The 21807-nt window shown below is 42.0% G+C and overlaps 1 protein-coding gene across 1 annotated transcript in view; it reads left to right on the top strand.

The window, feature by feature from the left end:
• Positions 1–21807, top strand: part of LOC126248505 (protein purity of essence) — a 446891-nt gene that overhangs the window by 390442 nt on the left and 34642 nt on the right. The window contains 9 exon segments of the mRNA XM_049949542.1: positions 170–367; positions 593–783; positions 5518–5694; positions 5832–6023; positions 15124–15339; positions 17202–17411; positions 17413–17490; positions 17609–17722; positions 17823–17957. Coding sequence (XP_049805499.1) covers positions 170–367; positions 593–783; positions 5518–5694; positions 5832–6023; positions 15124–15339; positions 17202–17411; positions 17413–17490; positions 17609–17722; positions 17823–17957 — 1511 coding nt within the window.

Raw genomic sequence — 21807 nt, 5'->3', positions numbered from 1 at the left:
TTATAGTAGGTACATTAAGATTTGCTGTGAGATAAGTTATGAAACTGAAACTTCCAAAGTAGTTCAATTTTCTCATTGCCTGTGTGGTAGAGCTTTGTGAATTAACATTACAGAAGTAAAATTTAAATGCCTGTGGTGGTAATACTGAACCTACAAATTATGCTTTTAGGGTACGCCCTGAAGATGCTTACAGAACTGCTTGCACTGTTCCTGGAACAAGACTGTATCAAGCAGCAATATAAAGGCCAGCTTGTCAGTGCTGTTCTTAATGGTTATGTATCTCTTCGAAGACTGGTGATCCAGAGAACAAGGCTTATTGATGAAACTCAAGAGAAGCTCCTTGAAATATTGGAGGAAATAACAACAGGTAAGAGATTAGATTATGCTTTGAAGAGAAATTGTATTTTATATTTCAAATTTGCAACTAATACTAATACTTGCAATTTTACTTTATTAATTTGTCAACTGCTGTACTGAAGCTGAAATTATGTCTCAAGCAACTCATGCTGAAAATATAGAGAAGTGTAGATACCCATGAATTATAATTTATTTTTATTTGAAGTAGGCTTAATGTCTCAAAAATATTTCACAGGAACAGAAGATGAAACAAAGGAATTTATGGCAATTTGTATTGATGCTGTTAAAAAGTATAGTCTGCATGATATGCGTACACCAGTTTTCATATTTGAAAGAATATGTTCAATAATTTATCCTGAAGATAGTGATACAGGTGAATTTTATCTTACACTTGAGAAGGATCCACAGCAAGAAGACTTTTTACAGGTAAAACCTACACCCTTTAGAAAGTTGAGTGCTCATATAGTTTGTCAATGTGTACTGGCTGGTTGTGGTTCAAATTGCTGGTGATGGTGGTCACGTGTGTGTGTGTGTGTGTGCGCGCGCGCGCGCGCGTTTTCTTTTTCGGAAGAAGACTCTGGCTGAAAGCTAAATGGGTAATAGTCTTTTCATACTGCCTGTCTGCAACTCAACGTGTCTTCTTTATGGTGAGTAGCAATCTATCTTCTTCCTTACATTGTTGGGGAAAAAGAACCTTGGTTGTTTAGTGATTGCACATTCCAATTGCTTAACGTTCAGATTATTTCATGATGATATCTGTAGAGTAATTATATAGTCATTAAGTAAATTGAAGTGTGAGATTTTTTTATTTCTGTAGCCACAATTGTAACATTTTAGTTAAGGACATATCTTTGAGCATAGCTGCCTTACTGTTACATTGGGATTTTTCGTGTGCATATTCACTGTCACCTTGATAGATATTGTCAGGAATTTTGGGTTAACATGGTTTTATCCAATTAGTAGACTTCTTTTTTTCCAGGAGTGATGTTTTACGCTGTTAACTGAAGTCCTAATTTAGGGCATGCTGTTCCTGGTTTTTGCATCAGTAATATTGAGTTTTGGAGCTGCACTCCTATCTAATTAATATTTTCCTTTTTACATGTGAAGCACAGTTAGACACCGGTAACACCCCATTTTTCCTGATGAGTTAGTGTTGCCATTAACTATTAACTTATAATTGTAGTTGGTATGGATGTTGATGTTTTTCGCCTTGTTTTGTAGTAGAGTCATCTGCATAGTATTCCTGTTTATCGCCCATTTCATGCTGATTAGTTTTCTTGCATTTTCTTGCTCCCTTTTTTTTTTTAGTGCTCCATACAAGAAATAAGAAACAAATAGGACATAGACTTGCATAAGTGTGTGTTTCTCCAATGTCTAATAAAGCGTTTCTCATTTCTTCCATTGAGACTGTCTCAGGTTTTTAATTTCTTAATAGCAAATATTTTCTTCATGTCCATGATTCATAACTGTAACAGTTGTCCTTCAGTACAGTCATCGTGATGTTCAAAAAATTAATGACAACAAAATTCCTAAGAGATTCTATAAATATTGAAGCATAGTAACTACTCTAAGTTTGCACACTTTGACTAACTTTAATTTCATAATTTCACTTGAATTCGTACTGAATTATGCGAGTTTTAATTTATACCATGAATGAAAAGTATTCTCACAGAAATGTAATATACAAAATCTGCAAGTTTTGTGCTCTATATCTTCCACAACACTTGATTGTTGAAATAAATTTCTGAGTGTTAGTGATGAGAAATTTCTTTCAATATTACTTGCACTCTGCTGTTGTTGTTGTTGTTGTTGTTGTTGTTGTTGCACTCATTAGTAGAAATATTAGTCACAATTTCCATTGTTTATTTTAACTTTGAACCGTCTTTGCTTTAAACAGAGACATAGTTCTGTGTGCCTGATTATTGTGGTTTTTACTATGTGTACATTCCTTTCATCCTAGAAAATTGCCACTGTTGGCTCTTTCTGAGATTAAAAATGAAATGTGAAAATTATAATTTCTGTTGCACCATAGATAAACGGGGGGAGGAGGGGGGGGGGGCAGTTTATTCATATGTTAAGGTGACCGTCCTCTAGTAAGGAAGTGAGACAAGGCTTGTTCCAGACCGAACTTCTAGTAGATATTACATTGAACATGCTGAGTGAATAGCCACTTTCAACATCATATTCATTGGGAATCTGTTGCACTGTGAATAGTTTCATATAACTGGAAATAGCACAAGTCGTCCTATGCACAAAAAGGACAAACAAATGGATGCACAAAATTACAGATTTGTGTTGCCAACTTCATGCTGTTGTCGTATCATAGAGCATATTTCAAATTCAGTTATTATGATATGCCCAGAGTAAAGAAGCTTCAAAGAATCAGTATGGCATCAGGAAAAGCCACTTTAGCAAAACACAGTTTTCTTTGTTCAGACATGATGTACTGCAAATAGTAGTCACAGGTAAACAAGTTTTTGTAGATTTCCGAAAGCCATTTGTCACATATGGGGTTTCCCAATTGCCAATGTCAGGTATGCTATTGTCCTTCACATATGTAAATGATCTTTCATCTAATATACAACAAACAGAATTAATGCTTTTTGCAGCAACAGAAGAAATTGTAAACAAAGTTCTTGAAGTATCAATGATTGATTTCTCTGCAAATGGTCTTGCCCTCAGTTCTTTTTAAAACCTCTATTAAGTTCTCCACATCTAGGGATACTAGATCAGCGATAAGTGGAACACATGGCAAGGAAATAATGAATAGAGTTGAAACGTCCAACATTCTTAGGTGTCAATGTTGATGAGAATTTAAACTGGGAAAAGCACATTTTGGAATGCATAAAACAACTTAGTTCAGCCACATTTGGACATAGATTCATTGCAAATTTTGGGGAAAGACAAATCAGTAAGTCGACATATTTTCATTGAATAATGTAACACGGAATAATTTTCTGAAGTGACTCACTTTTAAGAAAGTCTTCATTGCTCAAAAACATATGTGTAGACATCTGTTTAACACTGGAGTCAGGCTATTTAGAAGAATATTGGGCCTAGGGAACCAGCCATTTATGCTGTTTTTTAATGTGTTAATGGCACTTATGTAACTGATATATCTTTAAGAATAATAAATAGTAAAAAAGAACCTAGGTTTAATTTTCATATTTACTTTAGTTCTTTAATAGATTACAAATTTTAAAATAATGATAGCAGAAAGTACAATTTTCCTCTCAAGAAAAAAGTGTGATGTGATTTATTGAGTAATTTCTTCCTCTTGAGCTTCAAAAATTTCTTGCGCACTAGACGGACGTGACGCATTTGTAGCAGAATTACAGCAAACTGTGAAATCTAACGAATACACACATGAAATTATGTCAGTATAATCATATTGGGTCAGCCATTCACATCAGCAGCTGTTCTGTTCGCTAATGGTTTTTTTTTTTTTTTTCCCAAAATAGTTCTAGAAATTCGCAACAGAAGGCAGCACCAGTCAAGGGGCAGGTAATGAGACATGCATATATCGTTCTCATACAGAATGAGTCCAGTTTTCACACGATAAGTGGCTCATACGTTGAAAAAATTTCAGCCTGACCTATGCTTGGGTTTGGTCTCCAAAGTGTTAAGAGTTAGGCATTCTGACCACTGTTACACAGTATGTTTTTCCCTTGTGAACTTTTTTTGTAAATAATCCACTGCAGTTAAAAAGGGACAATGCTGTACATAATTACAATACCAGAAGGAAAAACTACATTCATTATGCCATGTTAAGGTTGTCTTTAGTACAAAAAGGGGTGTACAGTGCTGCAACTAAAATTTGTTATAAAATGTATGACAGACAGCAAAGCAAGAGTTAAAACCAAACTGAAAAGTTTCTCCTTGACAAGCTCTCCTGTTTCGTAGAATAGTTTCTCTTACTGTAACGTGTAAAAGGTGATGTGTAGGAATTACTAATCATTCTGTATATTTAATTTATATGTAATAAAATAAATAAATGTAAATGCTCAGCATGTAGACATAACAACAACATAATTTGTGATGTGAATGTAAAATGACTCATTCCATGTCATTTTAATTTATCATGCTTATGATCTATGGAAGGGAAAAGTAACAGACACTGTATCACGTTGTCAGCTTTTGATCATATCGGTTTTGCAGATACAGATTGGCTAGTAGACTCCGGTGTATGAAAGTGACAAGTTCAACAGAGATGAAAGTAATTTAATTGTGCATAATACAACCACTAATATTCTTAATATACATAAATGATTTATCAGATATGCTCCGCACCACCATTAGATTGTTCACTGAGGGTGCTGTTGTCCATAAGAAAGTATTGTTGCCAGTGGAGGATCATGACAAAATGCAGAAAGAATTTAACAAAATTTCTGCTTGGTATATTGAATATTATGTCTCTAAATGTAGAAAATGCCAGATAATATCCATAACAAAGTCAAACAACCCAATAGTATAATATTACTACATTAATGGTGAACATTTGGTGCATGTCCCATTATAACAGTATTTATTGATAATGTTAAGAAGCCATATGAAATGTGACAAACAAGTAAAGTCAGTAGTATAGAGGGGCAATGGAGGCTAATGTTTGTTCTGGATTCTGGCAGTGTACTGAGTAACTGTAAAGGAAGTCTCATACAGCACTAGAGTTCAACCAATTCCAGCATACTGGTGCAGTATTTTTATCCTTTGTCAGATGTGTAAGACAGTAGGTATCAAAAATATCACAGACTTGCTACTGTTTCATAACAAATTGGTATAGGCGTATGAAAGTGGTAACAGAGACATTCAGGAAACTTAAGTGAGAATCTTTGCAAGAATTGGAACTTTTTCTTGCAAAACGCTGGAAGTATAAATATAATACCTTATTTTAAGGAAAATGGTATAAAACTTTTTATCATCTGTTTTGGGAGTTGGGTGTAGTGTGAGAAAATTAAAGCAGATCCCCCCCCCCCCCCCCCTCCAACACACACACACACACACACACAAACAGGTTTGAAGTGGGAAGTATGTAAATTATTTGTAGCTTAATACATTATTCAGAACCAGAATAATTACTTAGTGAATTGATAATAAGATAATGCAGTTCTAAACTTTGTGAGTATGTCTTGAGATTTGTGATTAAAGTCAGTATAATTACAGGGTAGAATGGTTGGGAACCCATATGCAAGCACAGAACCAGGACTTGGCCCTCTGATGCGTGATGTGAAAAATAAAATCTGCCAGGACTGTGAACTTGTGGCATTATTAGAAGATGATAATGGAATGGAATTATTAGTTAACAACAAGATAATCAGTCTGGATTTACCAGTGAGAGAGGTAAGAGAGTGAGTGAGTGAGTGAGAGAAGGGAGAGAGAGAGAGAGAGAGAGAGAGAGAGAGAGAGAGAGACTAAAACAGAAACTCTACACCCACTACATATAGGTTCTTTAAAAAACTTTCTCTTTTTTAATACAGGTTTACAAAAAGGTTTGGGTTGCAGAAGGGGGCGAAGGTGATGCTATGAGAGTTGTATACAGAATGCGAGGTCTTCTTGGTGATGCTACAGAAGAATTTGTGGAGACTTTGGATGCCAAAAGTGAACAAGAAGTAAATGATGAAGATTTGTACAAGATGGCCAATGTCATGGCTGACTGTGGAGGCTTACAGGTATGTAATGATATAATGTATTAAGCCCTGCAGATTTAATGGGCCAATAAAATAAGTATTTACCTTTTTTGACTGCGTTCATTACGGTATCATATTTTATTACTTAGATACATGTGTCATTTCCATTTGATATGTACCCATATTTTCCATAAAGGTACTTCAAGCCGGCATCCAACATGCGTCTAATGATAGTGTTTAATTGACATTTTCCAAACTACCTCAGTGGTTACCTTTTTTGCTTAAAGTGGTACATGTATATTTTATGACACATTTGCTTTGTCCATCTTCCATATCACTGTACAGGGTGGAGCAGAGGAAACACGTTTTGTAAATTACTAGTACTCAGCAGGAACTGGGGCTACTCACCTTGAACAGCGTTAGGCAGAGAGCTCATACAACGCAGTTGTAGGTACTATGGAGTGTAGAGCCTTGTGTGTTTGTTGTCGATCAGTTGGTGTTGGTTTTTTTTTTTTTTTTTTTTTTTTTTTTTTTTTTTTTTTTTTTTTTTTTTAAACAATGGTTCTGTAATCACAGTTCAACATCTTTCCTGTTGAAATTTTGATGTCAAATGTCAACGTGCAGTCTCAGAATGAAACACTCTACTCAAATGAGATGAGGTGTTTTGCAACTAATGGATCTGTGATGAAGGAAAAAACCATTTGGTCTTCCTTATACAATCCAAACTCTGGAAAATATAGATAGAGTGAAAAGAACAGTCCGAAATGGCCAGTTAGGCAATAGGCTGTGACACTGGGTGTGTCACATCATTTACATCTTTACATCTTACCTGATGATATCAACTTTCACCTATACAAAATAATGATTGTCATACAGCTAAGTGAAGGGGATTCTGTGCAATGCAAAGAATTTTGTGACATAACGGACTCAATTCTTACGGAAGATGGGGAAATCCTAATAATGATGGCTGTCAGAAGTCTATTTCCATCTGGGTGACTGTTAATGTACAGAACTGTTGGTACTGGGCGTCAGACAGCTCATGTGAACTACACCAAAAACTACTCCACAGCCCAAACTTAATGATGTGGTGCAATGTCTCCAAGGTAAGAATTGTTGGTCCTTGCTTTTTTTTTTTTTTTTGGGGGGGGGGGGGGGCTGCAGTTACTCTGACATCATCTTGCTACATTGAAATGTTAAATAACTTCATGCATTCAGAACTGAAAAGGAATTGGATGAATATGAGATAAATAGATAAATGTGGTTCCAACAAGATGGTGACATAGCTCTCACTGCCAGAGCATGTGTGTAAGTGATTTGACAAATGCTTCCTGGACATGACATTTCATGATTCGGTGATTTTTCTGTGACCTGAAAATTTTCCAATCATTGTTTTCCATACCTAATTAATGTATGTAAATTAAAAAATGTAATAATACATTATTTTTAATGCAATTTTTTCTCTAAATGAAGCAGTAACTGTTATTCAGTAATGAAAAACATGCATTTCTTCTGCTCCGACCTGTGTGTACAGCACTCAATTTGCTACATGGAGAAAGGGAGAAAAAATAAATAGAAGAAAGCTATTATGGCCTCTGGCATAATGTGACACAAGATTTAGTATACTTTTGTTGAGGAAATTTGCTGATTAGGACTCAAGTTGTTTCCTCAACTATTCATTAATATTCTCATTTCTATTTTTGTTTAGAAATTATAATTGCTACTTGCCAAATCTGGATTGTGGGAGGCCAAAGCATATCCATGAAGACTGTTGCCAAAATGCTTCAATGTATATAGCTATTTGCGAGCATGTATCACCATAATTGGCTGCTTCACCTTTTGTTCTTAGTAATTCAACAAAGGTCAAATATACAATATTAAAACTTGATTTTAATATGGGTTGCATACAATCCATCACTAGCTCTCTGTCACAGGTCTAATAAAGACTAGAAATAAGTTTTATTGTTTGCTTTATCATTGATTCATCTGGCCACAGCAAGCACATTTACTTTTTTTATGGTTTCTTTTGAAACAACTGAAACCTGTGCTTCATAAGCTGAAATGATGATGAGCCATAACAAGTCAACTATCTGACACCATAACAAAAAAAGTACTAGTCACACTCATTGCAATGTGTAACCATCAATGGAGTGTTGGAGTGTTCTCCTGTCCACCAGTCACACCAGTTTCAAAACGAAGCATCACTATTGTAAAGCTTCTGATGACGGACTTGTCTGGCTGCGATAAGTGTGTGTATCTTTGATGTTCCACACATCTCTCATGAACGGAGTGTGTTGTTTGACCTACGTTGTTTGACAACAATTTCCATAAGGAAAGCAATAAATTGTCCTTTACAGAGCCAAGTAAAGCTGCAATCTTCGTCACCTTAATGCAGTGTTTCTCGAGAATATGGCCTGTCTTCGAGGAAAGGGAGCCCACGTAGGGCAAAAACCCACTTGACCTGAAGAAATTACCATCTTCTTCCCCCGTCACATACCTGCATTCTAGGTTTTACATTGAATGCTTTACGATTTTGTTGCAGAGAAAATGCATTTGCTTTAAAAATGCTCTTTAGATATGTGAGCTCTTCTTGCAAATTATCTTTATTGAATATACAGTGCACCCTGTGCACTAAGGTCTTAAGGACACCTGTAGTCTGTGAAGGGTGATGGCAGCTTACTGGCATGTACGAGGGCATTTCGAAAAGTAAAGATACAATGGCTTGCAGTCCTTAAATAGAACATTTATTTAGAAAACGTCAGTTACATCTTATTAACTGGATTATTTGTTATTTTTTGACATAACCATCCCCGTTATCCAAACATTTGTTAAGTTGGTGCATAAGCTTTTGTATCCCACAGTCATAGAAGGTTGCCGCCTGTTGTCGGAACCACATTACAACTTCATCTTTGATCTCTTCATCGTCATGGAATGATTTTCCACCAAGATGTAACTTTAGGTAACGGAAGACATGGAAGTCGGTGGGCGCAAGGTCCGGGCTGTATGGCGGATGGTCCAATACGTCCCGTTTGAATTGTTTGAGTAGTGCTTTGGTTACGAGCGCTGTGTGAGGCCGAGTGTTGTCATGAAGCAAGCAGACTCCACTTGTCAGCATTCCCCTGCGTTGCAAAGTCTGGCAATATGCAGCAGCATTAATTGTCGTTCCAGGAGGCATAAATTGCAACAGAAGAATGCCTTGTCTGTCCCAAAAAACAGAAGCCATGATTTTCTTCGCTGAAATCGACGTTTTGCATTTCTTGGCTTTTGGTGAATTCGAATGGCGCTATTGCATTGATTGTTGCTTGGATTCAGGTGTATGGTGATTAACCCACGTCTCGTCACCTGTCACAATGTGATCAAGGAACTCATCACCTGCTTCAGCATAGCGTGTGAGAAAGTCGAGTGCAAAGCCCATCCTTTTCTTTTTGTGTTCTTCCGTTAACAGTTTTGGAACCCAGCGCGCACAAAATTTCCTGTGCCCTAACTTGACAGTCACAGTGTCATAAAGAGTTGTCATTAACATGTCCGGTATGATTTGATGCAATTCTTTCAATGTGAGACGTCTATTCGCACAAATTGCTTCCTCCGTTCTCCGAAGAAGGGCATCAGAGATCACAGATGACCGACCTGTTCTTTGTTCGTCATGGACATCAGTCCTACCTTCAGAGAAATAATGACACCATTTTGTTACATTTTGTCAATTCATAATGTTCCCATAAACAGAAACAATTTCTTTGTGAATATCCACTGGTCGCTGACCTTTTACATGAAGAAAATGTATGACAGAGCGCACTTCGCATTTGGCGGGATTCTGAATCTGCGCAGCCATTTTAAACACGACCTACCCCAACCAGAACCAACGTTCAACTGCCGAACAACAGCGAGGAGAAAGCTAACGGTTCAAGGTTAACACCAGTGTTGCCAACTTGCTCGCCAAGACTCTTCTGTTCCTCTGGTACGGTGTATCTCTACTTTCCGAAATACCCTCATAGATATAGATTTGTGTGTGTGTGTGTGTAGGTTTAACATACATGGCATTTCCTAATGTGCCGTCAACTTTACAGCGAACAACAACATCCAAAAAGGGGAGGCAGCAATCTTTTTCTATTTCCATAGTAAATTTTATACTAACATGTATAGAATTCAGATGCTCAGGAAATCGATGTAATTCATCCATCCCATGCGGCTGTACCACAAATGTGTCGTCCATGTACCTCCAGAAGACAGTTGGTTTAAAACTTGCTGAGTCCAGTGCCTTGTCCTCGAAGTCTCCCATGCATAAATTAGCCACCAGAAGGGAGAGGGGGTGTCCCATAGCAACTCCATCAATCTGCTCATAAAATTCACCATTAAACTGAAAATAACATGACAAAGCAAATGTTCAAATAAGACCATGATGTTCTTATCAAAATGTTGGCTGATAAGAGACAGAGTCCTTTAAAGGTACCTTGCTATATAGTACCACATCAAAACAAACGAGCACATCCGTACTATTTGGCCTCACGTTGCTGAGTTACTGAATAAAATCCATAGAATTACGAATGTGGTGACTAAATTTTCCTACCAATGGTTTTAATAAGGAAGCTAAATATTTGGCAGAAAAATATATTGGTGAGCCAGTAGTGCTCGTTACATGCGTCATAAACAGATCCTCTAGAAACTCATCCTGATCCGTCTTGTGAACTTTAGCAAGCCCATAAAATTTCTGTGCTACTGTACCTCCCACTTTTAAACTTCTTATGACTTCCTTTGGTAGTGATGAGACTTTCAGCAAGGCAGGAGTCCTTAATGTCACCTTGTTGTTGATCTTCCGGTATGCACCCGAACTAGGTAAACCACCTATCTTGGACAAATACTCAACAATAGCACACTTTTCTGCAGGATGGAACTAGTGGCATAGTTCATGTTTTGCGCAACAATGTTGTTGATGCTTATCATGAGGTGTAACAGGAACGATAGGGAGGGTGTCAGCAGCTGGTTCTGTACAGCCGATGAGAGAGTGGTGGGCAGACAATATGTTCGGAAGCAACAGACATTGTAACATTCTCACATCAGTACAGAAGCAAAATCCACTATTTATTCAGAGAGAAAAGAAAAAAACCTGCTTTCTCAAGTCCCACTGTAACCAAAACCTCAGAAATTAACATATTTGGAAGAAACGGCTAAATATTTGTGACAACAAAGATCTACGATAGTTCAATAGAAGTCTTTAATTTTTATTAGTAGGAATATGTTAAAAAAGTACACATTTACGTAGGAGCTTAAAAAAAAAGAAAAGTGGGTCGTCTTATACTTGGGTAAATATAAATACGGTAAGTGTTTGGATTTTTCCATGCAATGTTGGAGAGCGGTACGGTAGAGAAATGATCTGAAGATGTTTCAATGAACTCTCTGCCAAGCACTTAAGTGTGAATTGCAAATTAGTAATGTAGATGTCTATTTATTTTTGTTCTTACCATGTACAAACATTATAACATGCTTATCGTAATACACTGAGGTGACAAGAAGTCATGGGATACCTCCTAATTTCGTGTATTACCTCCTTTTGCCCAGCATAGTACAGCAACTCAACATGGCATGGACTCGACAAAATGTTCGATGTCCCCTGCACAAAAATTGAGCCATTCTGCCTCTATAGCCATCCATAATTGCAAAAGTATTGCCAGTGCAGGATTTTGTGTACAAACTAACCTCTCGATTACGTCTCATAAGTGTTCGATGGGATTCACATTGGCAATCTGGGTGGCCAAATCATCTGCTTGAACTGACCAGAATATTCTTCAGGCAAGTCACAGACAGTTGTGAGCTGGTGACATCATCATTGTTTGGGAACAAGAAGTCCGTGAATGACTACAAATGGTCTCCAAGTAGCCAAACATAAGCATTTGCAATCAATGATCACTTCAGTTGGACCAGAGGACCAAGTCCATTCCAGTTAACACAGCCCACACGATTACGGAGCCACCACCAGCTTGCACAGTGCCGTGTTGGCAACTTGGGTCCCTGGCTTTGTGGGGTCTGCACAACACTCGAACCCTACCATTGACTCTTTCCAACTTAAATCGGGACTCATCTGACTAGGCTACGGTTTTCCAATCATCTAGGGTCCAACTAATACTGTCACAAATCCAGGAGAGATGCCACAGGCAATTTCATGCTGTTAACAAAGGCACTGTCATCCATTGTATGCTGCCAAAGCCCATTAAGGCCAGATTTTGCCACACTGTCCTAACAGATGCATTATTTGTACATCCCACATTGATTCCTGTAGTTACTCACACATTGTTGCTTGTCTGTTAGCACTGACAACTCTAAACAAACGACACTGCTCATCATCGTTAGGTGAAGCCTGTCAGCCACTGCTTTGTCTGTGGTGAGAGGTAATGCCTGAAATGTGGTGTTCTTGGCACATTCTTGACACAGTGGATCTCAGAATATTGAACTCGCTAACAATTTCTGAAATGGAATATTCCATGCATCTAGCTCCAACAACCATTCCATGTTCAGAGTCTACTAATTCCCAGCATGTGGCCATAATCACGCTGGAAGCCTTCTCAGATGAATCACCTGAATACAGATGACAGCTGAGCCAATGCAATGTCCTTTTCTATCTTGTGTATGCAGTATTACCGCTGTCTGTATATGCACATATCTCTATCCAACAACTTTTCCAATGTGTATTATACATATAATGCAAAATATGTAGAATGCATGGTTAGATGTAAGATAGGGCTTGATGGCTCTAAACTTGCCAAGTTAAGTAAATTACTTTCTTCCTCCCTGCCATGTAAAGGACTCTTTAGATCGGAAAGCTATCATTGTTGCCACTTTGTGTGTGTGGGGTGGGGGGAGGGGGGGAGAGGGGGGGGGAATGAATATGCCCACAAGTTTTCAGTTTGGCACAGTATGGCTGTGTTATGCCTCACAGTCATTGCATCATAGCTGATATATAACCTGGCTGCTTTCACACATGGCTCTTCCTTTTTTGGGTGGGAAATGCCTGTGATTGGACTGTGATGGGAATTGGTGGATGGGTTTATGGGACAGGTCTTGCACCTGTGCTGACCACAGGCAATTGACCCAAGAGGCACAGGATTAAGAGCAGGAATAGGGACAGACAAGGACATTTTCTAGGTTGTGTGCATGGCAGAACACTACTCAAGGTGGTGTGGGTAGGATTTGGACAGGATATCTCTCACCTCAGGGCACGCAGAGTGATAGCCAAAGTCCTGGTGGAAGATGTGGTTGAGGCTTTCAAGGCCAGGGTGATACAGAGTGATCAGAGGAGTGCTGGCCGGTGGCTGTTTGACAGAGGAAGAGATGGCACAGGAGATGTGTTTATGGATGTGCTGGATGGGATATTGTCCATCAAAAAAAGGCTCTGATACGGTTATCGGTATATTTCGACAACTCCTGCTCTCCACTGCAGATGTGGTGTGTACAGGTGAGAAAGCTGTGAGGAAGAAACTTTTTGACATGGAATGGGTGACAGCTGTTGATGGAGGCGCTGTTAGTGGTTGGTGCACTTTATATGAAATGTATACTTACGGAGCCATCTGAGGGGTGGAGATTATTGTGTACAAAGGTGGCTCACTTAGTTGAGAAAGACCAGGTGAAGCAAATGTGAGATTAGGTGATGAGGTTATGGAGGAAAGTGCAAAGTCTGTCCTTGCTGTGACTCTAAATCAAGAAAATGTCCTCAGTGAATCTAAACCAGAGAAAGGGTTTTAGGTGTTGACTGGATGGGAAGGATGGCCTGTAAATAAGCAGGCATGGGATGGTAACATGCAAGTACGCAGAGCAGTACCACAGATTTGTTTATACATTTGGCCTTTAGAAATGAAATAATTGTGCGTCAGTATGTGGTTGCTTGAAGGATTAAGAAAGAGGTGGTGTGTTTGGTATCGGAAGGGCATTGGAAAAGGTAGTGTTCCATGGTGGCAGGGCCATAGGCATGGGTGGATTTTAGTGTACAAGGATGTTGCATCAACCATGACCAACAATGGGACAGGAACTGTAGAGAGGCTGTGAAGGAAGTGGGCAGTGTCTGGGAGGTAGGATGGGAGGTTATGGATGGTAGTGTGAGCAGTAGGCAGAGGTTCCGTCTGTGGGAGCATTGTAACCAGCCACAGTGGGATGACCGTTAGAGAGACCTGTGGGTTTGGGTTTGTAAAGTTCAGGGAGTAGGTAAAAGATGTGAGGTCAGGGGTTGCTGGTGCGAGGAAGGAGATGGATTTCAGGGGTCAGGTTTTGGGATGGACCTAAGGCCTTGAGGAGCAGTTAGAGGTCATGTTGCGCTTCTGAGTTGGGATCATTGTCACAGGGTTTGTATGCATAGGTGTTGGAAAGTTGATGGAGACCGTCAGCCACATAGCCAGTACAATTCATGACCACGATGGTGAAGCCTTTGCCTGTGGGAAGGACGATACCTCTTTCCCACTAAACCCTCCTTACTTACTTCCCTAGCCCCTCCCCACTGCCATCAGCAGAGGAAACTGCTTTAAAAAATTGCTCATGTGCGCATGTCAGCGTGTGTAACTAAAAAAAAAGAGCTGAAAACTCAGAAGCCTTTTGGAGTAGAAAGTTGGTGATTGAAGTTTCATGAGAAGAATATTGTTGGCTTTTGTTTTTGTTGGACAGCTCATGTCCCTAGGATTCCCTATTTTGCATTTATTTGTTTCACTCTTACCTACCTACAAAGCGGTCTGCAAAAAATAAAAAATGTGATTAACCTTGATATACTATTCCTTTTTCTTGGTCCTCCGAGTATGTGGCTGCAATGGCATGATGTAATTAGTTCATAAACAAGCTTGATGAATGACAGTTGTAGCAGTGAGCAAAACATTATAGACACGATGCCAAAATGACTTTGGCCGTGCATCCAGACAAAATTTCATATTGGAATTTACAACAGCTACAGAAGCCTCCATGCATGTCCACCTTCACATGTGTTACAGGATTGCACCTGTTAAGAGTAAATCATAATTCATTAGTAGTAATATAGCATTTACAAAAGGTTTGTATTTGTGTATTATCAGGTCTTCAGTCTCAAAGAGCAGACAGGATTTCCATATTGTTCTGTATATTTAAGGTTTATTGTTGAGACAATTATTTGTTCCGTGACTTACCAAAATTTTACTTTCAGATTATGCTTGACCGGTTTGCTGCTATTAAAGAGACAACAAAGTCAAAACCATTGCTTCAAGTACTATTGAAATTATTTAAACTCTGCCTTAAGGTACAACGTAATCAGGAGTTGCTGATCGATCCTGAATTAGGAACTGTTCCTGTTCTTCTAAGAATAGTCCACTTATGCTTGGTAAATAAATGTGAGAAAACTATCACAGAACAGCTATTACAGGTGAGGATATTTTTACTGCAAGAGCAGTGTACATTCAAATCTTAATAATATTTTGAGAATGAATATAATCTTCTGTCTGTTATTACCAGCAAGGAATTTCTCCAATAGAACATTTTATAAATTAATTCATATTTTCTGTTACACAATAATTTGATCATTGTAAACAAGTCAAAGGAATGTTAACACTGTTTGAGGAAATGGAATGCATATTTTTAAGTTTGTTCTTGCCATCCAGGTACGATGTACAATACCCAAGAATAGTGGAAATCTATGCTACAAAATTACTAGTTGTAGAAGAGGGAAATCATTGTTCTCAATAAAGTAAATCAGTGAGTTACTAATACACACTCCAAACAAAACAAAAAAAATTCTGTTATGTGATGTGTTTGTCAGAAACTGGTTCAGAATTGACTAACTTAAACACAGTATACCTATTGTGAAATTATTAGCCAACCAGTTTCCAAAATTGTCAACAGTACTATTTTGGGAAAAGTATGACTAAATGAAAAGGATTCAGGTGAATCTTAACCAGTTTTCTACTGTATTATAAACATTAAGACAGTACTTTTTGACATTTCACAGTGGTGACAAATTCATTGTCACAAGAACTGAAACTGTTGTCTGGCACTTTATGATGCATAGGATAGCATCACTTCATAGATGCATGTGACAAAAATTGTGTACATTGTTGTGTATCCCAGGAATGTGGGTCCATCATGTGTCGTGCTACACAAATTGACAACAAAGGTGTTCGTAATGTCTTTTCCAAATAAAAGTTCAGTACACGTCTTGTTCCATTACTTCATTTTGCCATTTCAAAAATCTGCTTACAATAAGAGTGTGCTTCGTCTGTCCCCTATGAGTGTTGTTAATGCTCAAAAATTTCTTGTCCTGGGCCATATGCCATTGGTCTCAGTGCTGCAGCATTCAAATCACAAGTGTGGCATGTTCCTTTTTCAATCTGGTGGAAACATAAATTACACTGTGTTTTGAAGATTTGGTAATATACAGACAGACGTGTCTCCATCATTGGTGCTAAATGTTTTGTATAAATCTTTTGTTATTGATATATTCATGCCTGATGGGAAAAATCTTACGTCTGTATTGGAAACAGGTCGTTAAACTGAAAGACCTGTTCCTTTCTGTGCTTTAAGTGCTTACATTTTGCTCAACTTTAAGAACAAGCACACTAATTACTTGCTTTTGTTTTAACACCAAAAACATTATTCTGTCTGGAATACACAATTTTTCATGATAAAATGTCTTACAAACAACCTGCTATTCATCAGTATAACCCAGCTCTGTTATTCTTGATTCCTTTGCCTGGTAAGGTGTTTTTAAATAGGATTCATTGTGGTTGCGTCCATAATGATAACATTTTAGAGACAAATCCATACAGTAAAATTCGGTGATGCCTTTATAATTCCCAGGATACTGAACTATTAGAGCCCTTTCAACAGCCGCATGCTGTTGGTAATACTGTCCTTAACCAAGATGATTTTTTTTTCCTTACCAATTTTTGTGATTGCTAGGATCTTTCTTCTACATTAGTCCTTTGTGTGTTTGATCATTATGATATGGAAAAACAAAACAGACGTGTGACGTGGCAAGAATAATGACTGGTAGAACACTTTTGAATCCTTATTTGCAAAAATCTGTCAACTAATTGTAGAAAGTAAGGTTGTAGGTGCATTAGTTATACTGCTAGGACTACTTCAAACAGGACAGTAGTCATATCTAAAATATAACTGGGAAAAGTTTTATCGTGAACTTAGCCAATGTTTTAGTTTTTAAAGTTGTAGTTATTAATATTACATCTCGGTTCTGTGCATGTTGAGTTACTGACAAGTTAAATCTTTCAGATCACAGAAACCATACTGCTGAAGGCCACTTCACGACCTGTTGAAGACTTTCAGAGATTTTCTGCTTCTTTTGGAGGTACTTTACATGTAGAGGCGCTGTTGCCTTTTACATCAGTTCCTCCTGTGACAAGCAACCCACCATTGCTGTTGCATCTCACCCGGATTTTGGCAGCTCTTACATACTGCAATGAGGAGAGAATGGAGAATGGCTTTGCTGTGTAATCATTTCAAGTCTGTGATAGACTTCAATAAGTTTGATTCTGAGCATACACCAGATGATGAACAGAAGGTTAGTTTGTGGTCATCATCATCATATTCTTCTGCTTATTACCATTTGTCGTTATTGTCTGAGGAACTGCTATTGTACAACAGCTCTTTGTGGCTACTATGATGTTACTATGTTGCAGCTTGAACTTTTCTGTACACTAACGGATGGAATTGAACGAAATGACATTGGAAACACATTGAAGGATTACATTATAAGCCTTGGTATTGTACAGAAAGCATTGGACTATATAATGGTAAGTTGTTCATTGCCGTTATGATTATGGTTTGACTGAATTAGTACAGCAACTGTAAAAAAGATTATTTTAAAAAATTGCATTTTATTATGTGCTTCAGGTTCGTGCACCTACAGATAAGCCAATATTGGTACGTAGTGACTGTGAGCTGTGGAAGGATTTTATTTCGAAACCTTCACTTAAATACATTCTAAGATTCCTGACAGGACTTGCAGGAAATCACCCTGCAACACAGGTGAGTTGCGCAGTTAATTATAAAGTCAAAGTATTCTAAATTAATCTAGTACATTAAATATTGGCTTCTGCTTAGAGAATCCGCTTGTTAAGTAACTGGAATCTAGTGTATCGATCAACATAACTGTTGTTACCAGAACCCGTTTCATGAATCTGAAAAAGTAATTTTTTCCAGTTTGTGCGACCAGTACTCGCGTTGCAAACAGAAAAATGCAAATTAAATATTCATAAGTCTACCCTTAGTATTAAGGTGTTGAAAGTTAAAAGATTAAATAAGGAGGTTGTAAATACAAACAAATATATGTGTATGAAATATCACAATTGAAATTAAAAGTTACATAAGGTGTAATGGTCACATGTACTGTGGGGAAAAAAGTGGTGAAGATAGCAGAATGTGGGGGGGAAAAAATTATTGCCAAAAAGATTTCTTGAAACTATGATCTGTATGTATTCATCCTCCAACAGTGTACGGAACAAAAAGTGAAATTCACTTAAGAATATGGATAAAATGAGGAAGACTGGCCAGTACTAACATTTAGCATGCACAGCCACTTGCGCTGCCAATACACACACCTCAAGCAGAAATCGAGACTCTTAGCTTTTGCAGCAATATATTTATTCTTAATGAAGAAGTTCTGTGTGTCTGTATGTAGAATGCGCTGAGGGCTGTACATAGAGCATTTAGCATTGATTGTATATTAGTCTATTAGTCTCCGCTCCCTCTTCCCCAACCCCTTCGCTCCCTCTTCCCCAACCCCTCTTCCCCAACCCCTCTTCCCCAACCCCTCTTCCCCAACCCCTCTTCCCCAACCCCTCTTCCCCCACCCCTCTTCCCCCACCCCTCTTCCCCCACCCCTCTTCCCCCACCCCTCTTCCCCCACCCCACACCACACCTTCTTCCCCACTCCCTCTGCCCCCCCCTCATCTCTACCTCTGCCCCCCCCTCATCTCTCCCTCTGCCCCCCCTCATCTCTCCCTCTGCCCCCCCTCATCTCTCCCTCTGCCCCCCCTCATCTCTCCCTCTGCCCCCCCCCTCATCTCTCCCTCTGCCCCCCCTCATCTCTCCCTTAGCCCCCCCTCATCTCTCCCTCTGCCCCCCTCATCTCTCCCTCTGCCCCCCTCATCTCTCCCTCTGCCCCCCTCATCTCTCCCTCTGCCCCCCCCTCATCTCTCCCTCTGCCCCCCCATCTCTCCCTCTGCCCCCCCATCTCTCCCTCTGCCCCCCCTCATCGCTCCCTCTGCCCCCCCTCATCTCTCCCTCTGCCCCCCCTCATCTCTCCCTCTGCCCCCCCCTCATCTCTCCCTCTGCCCCCCCCCTCATCTCTCCCTCTGCCCCACCTCATCTCTCCCTCTGCCCCCCTCATCTCTCCCTCTGCCCCCCTCTCATCTCTCCCTCTGCCCCCCTCTCATCTCTCCCTCTGCCCCCCTCTCATCTCTCCCTCTGCCCCCCTCTCATCTCTCCCTCTGCCCCCCTCTCATCTCTCCCTCTGCCCCCCTCTCATCTCTCCCTCTGCCCCCCTCTCATCTCTCCCTCTGCCCCCCTCTCATCTCTCCCTCTGCCCCCCTCATCTCTCCCTCTGCCCCCCTCATCTCTCCCTCTGCCCCCCCTCATCTCTCCCTCTGCCCCCCCTCATCTCTCCCTCTGCCCCCCTCATCTCTCCCTCTGCCCCCCCTCATCTCTCCCTCTGCCCCCCCTCATCTCTCCCTCTGCCCCCCCTCATCTCTCCCTCTGCCCCCCCTCATCTCTCCCTCTGCCCCCCCTCATCTCTCCCTCTGCCCCCCCTCATCTCTCCCTCTGCCCCCCCTCATCTCTCCCTCTGCCCCCCTCATCTCTCCCTCTGCCCCCCTCATCTCTCCCTCTGCCCCCCCTCATCTCCCCCTCTGCCCCCCTCACATCTCTCCCTCTGCCCCCCTCATCTCTCCCTCTGCCCCCCTCACATCTCTCCCTCTGCCCCCCTCACATCTCTCCCTCTGCCCCCCTCACATCTCTCCCTCTGCCCCCCCCTCATCTCTCCCTCTGCCCCCCCCCTCATCTCTCCCTCTGCCCCCCCCTCATCTCTCCCTCTGCCCCCCCTCATCTCTCCCTCTGCCCCCCCTCATCTCTCCCTCTGCCCCCCCTCATCTCTCCCTCTGCCCCCCCTCATCTCTCCCTCTGCCCCCCCTCATCTCTCCCTCTGCCCCCCCTCATCTCTCCCTCTGCCCCCCTCATCTCTCCCTCTGCCCCCCCCTCATCTCTCCTCTCTGCCCCCCTCATCTCTCCCTCTGCCCCCCCTCATCTCTCCCTCTGCCCCCCTCATCTCTCCCTCTGCCCCCCTCATCTCTCCCTCTGCCCCCCCTCATCTCTCCCTCTGCCCCCCCTCATCTCTCCTCTGCCCCCCTCATCTCTCCCTCTGCCCCCCCTCATCTCTCCCTCTGCCCCCCCTCATCTCTCCCTCTGCCCCCCCTCATCTCTCCCTCTGCCCCCCCTCATCTCTCCCTCTGCCCCCCCTCATCTCTCCCTCTGCCCCCCCTCATCTCTCCCTCTGCCCCCCTCATCTCTCCCTCTGCCCCCCCTCATCTCTCCCTCTGCCCCCCCCATCTCTCCCTCTGCCCCCCCCTCATCTCTCCCTCTGCCCCCCTCATCTCTCCCTCTGCCCCCCTCATCACTCCCTCTGTCCCCCTCCTCCTCTCCCTCCTCCTCATCTCTCCCTCCTCCTCATCTCTCCCTCCTCCTCATCTCTCCCTCCTCCTCATCTCTCCCCTCCTCAACTCTCCCTCCTCATCTCTCCCTCCTCCTCATCTCTCCCTCCTCATCTCTCCCTCCTCCTCATCTCTCCCTCCTCCTCATCTCTCCCTCCTCCTCATCTCTCCCTCCTCCTCATCTCTCCCTCCTCCTCATCTCTCCCTCTGCCCCCCCTCCTCCTCATCTCTCCCTCTGCCCCCCCTCCTCCTCATCATCTCTCCCTCTGCCCCCCCCCTCCTCCTCATCATCTCTCCCTCTGCCCCCCCTCCTCCTCATCATCTCTCCCTCTGCCCCCCCTCCTCCTCATCATCTCTCCCTCTGCCCCCCCTCCTCCTCATCATCTCTCCCTCTGCCCCCCCCTCCTCCTCATCATCTCTCCCTCTGCCCCCCCTCCTCCTCATCATCTCTCCCTCTGCCCCCCCTCCTCCTCATCATCTCTCCCTCTGCCCCCCCTCCTCCTCATCATCTCTCCCTCTGCCCCCCCCTCCTCCTCATCATTTCTCCCTCTGCCCCCCTCCTCCTCCCCCTCCTCCTCATCATATCTCCCTCTGCCCCCCTCCTCCTCATCAACTCTCCCTCTGCCCCCTCCTCCTCATCTCTCCCTCTGCCCCCTCCTCCTCATCTCTCCCTCTGCCCCCTCCTCCTCATCTCTCCCTCTGCCCCCTCCTCCTCATCTCTCCCTCTGCCCCCCTCCTCCTCATCTCTCCCTCTGCCCCCCTCCCCCTCATCTCTCCCTCTGCCCCCCTCCTCCCCCTCCTCCTCCCCCTCCCCCTCATCTCTCCCTCATCTCTCCCTCTGCCCCCCTCCTCCCCCTCCTCCCCCTCATCTCTCCCTCTGCCCCCCTCCTCCCCCTCCTCCCCCTCCTCCTCATCTCTCCCTCTGCCCCCCTCCTCCCCCTCCTCCTCATCTCTCCCTCTGCCCCCCTCCTCCCCCTCCTCCTCATCTCTCCCTCTGCCCCCTCCTCCTCCTCCTCATCTCTCCCTCTGCCCCCCTCCTCCTCCTCCTCCTCCTCCTCCTCCTTATCTCTCCCTCTGCCCCCCTTCCTCCTCCTCATCTCCCCCTCTGCCCCCCCTCCTTCTCATCTCCCCCTCTGCCCCCCTCCTCCTTCTCATCTCCCATTCTGCCCCCC

The sequence above is a fragment of the Schistocerca nitens genome, chromosome 3 (genome assembly GCF_023898315.1).
Source record: "Schistocerca nitens isolate TAMUIC-IGC-003100 chromosome 3, iqSchNite1.1, whole genome shotgun sequence".
Classification (NCBI taxonomy): domain Eukaryota; kingdom Metazoa; phylum Arthropoda; class Insecta; order Orthoptera; family Acrididae; genus Schistocerca; species Schistocerca nitens.
This window is presented reverse-complemented; position numbering and strand designations above follow the sequence as displayed.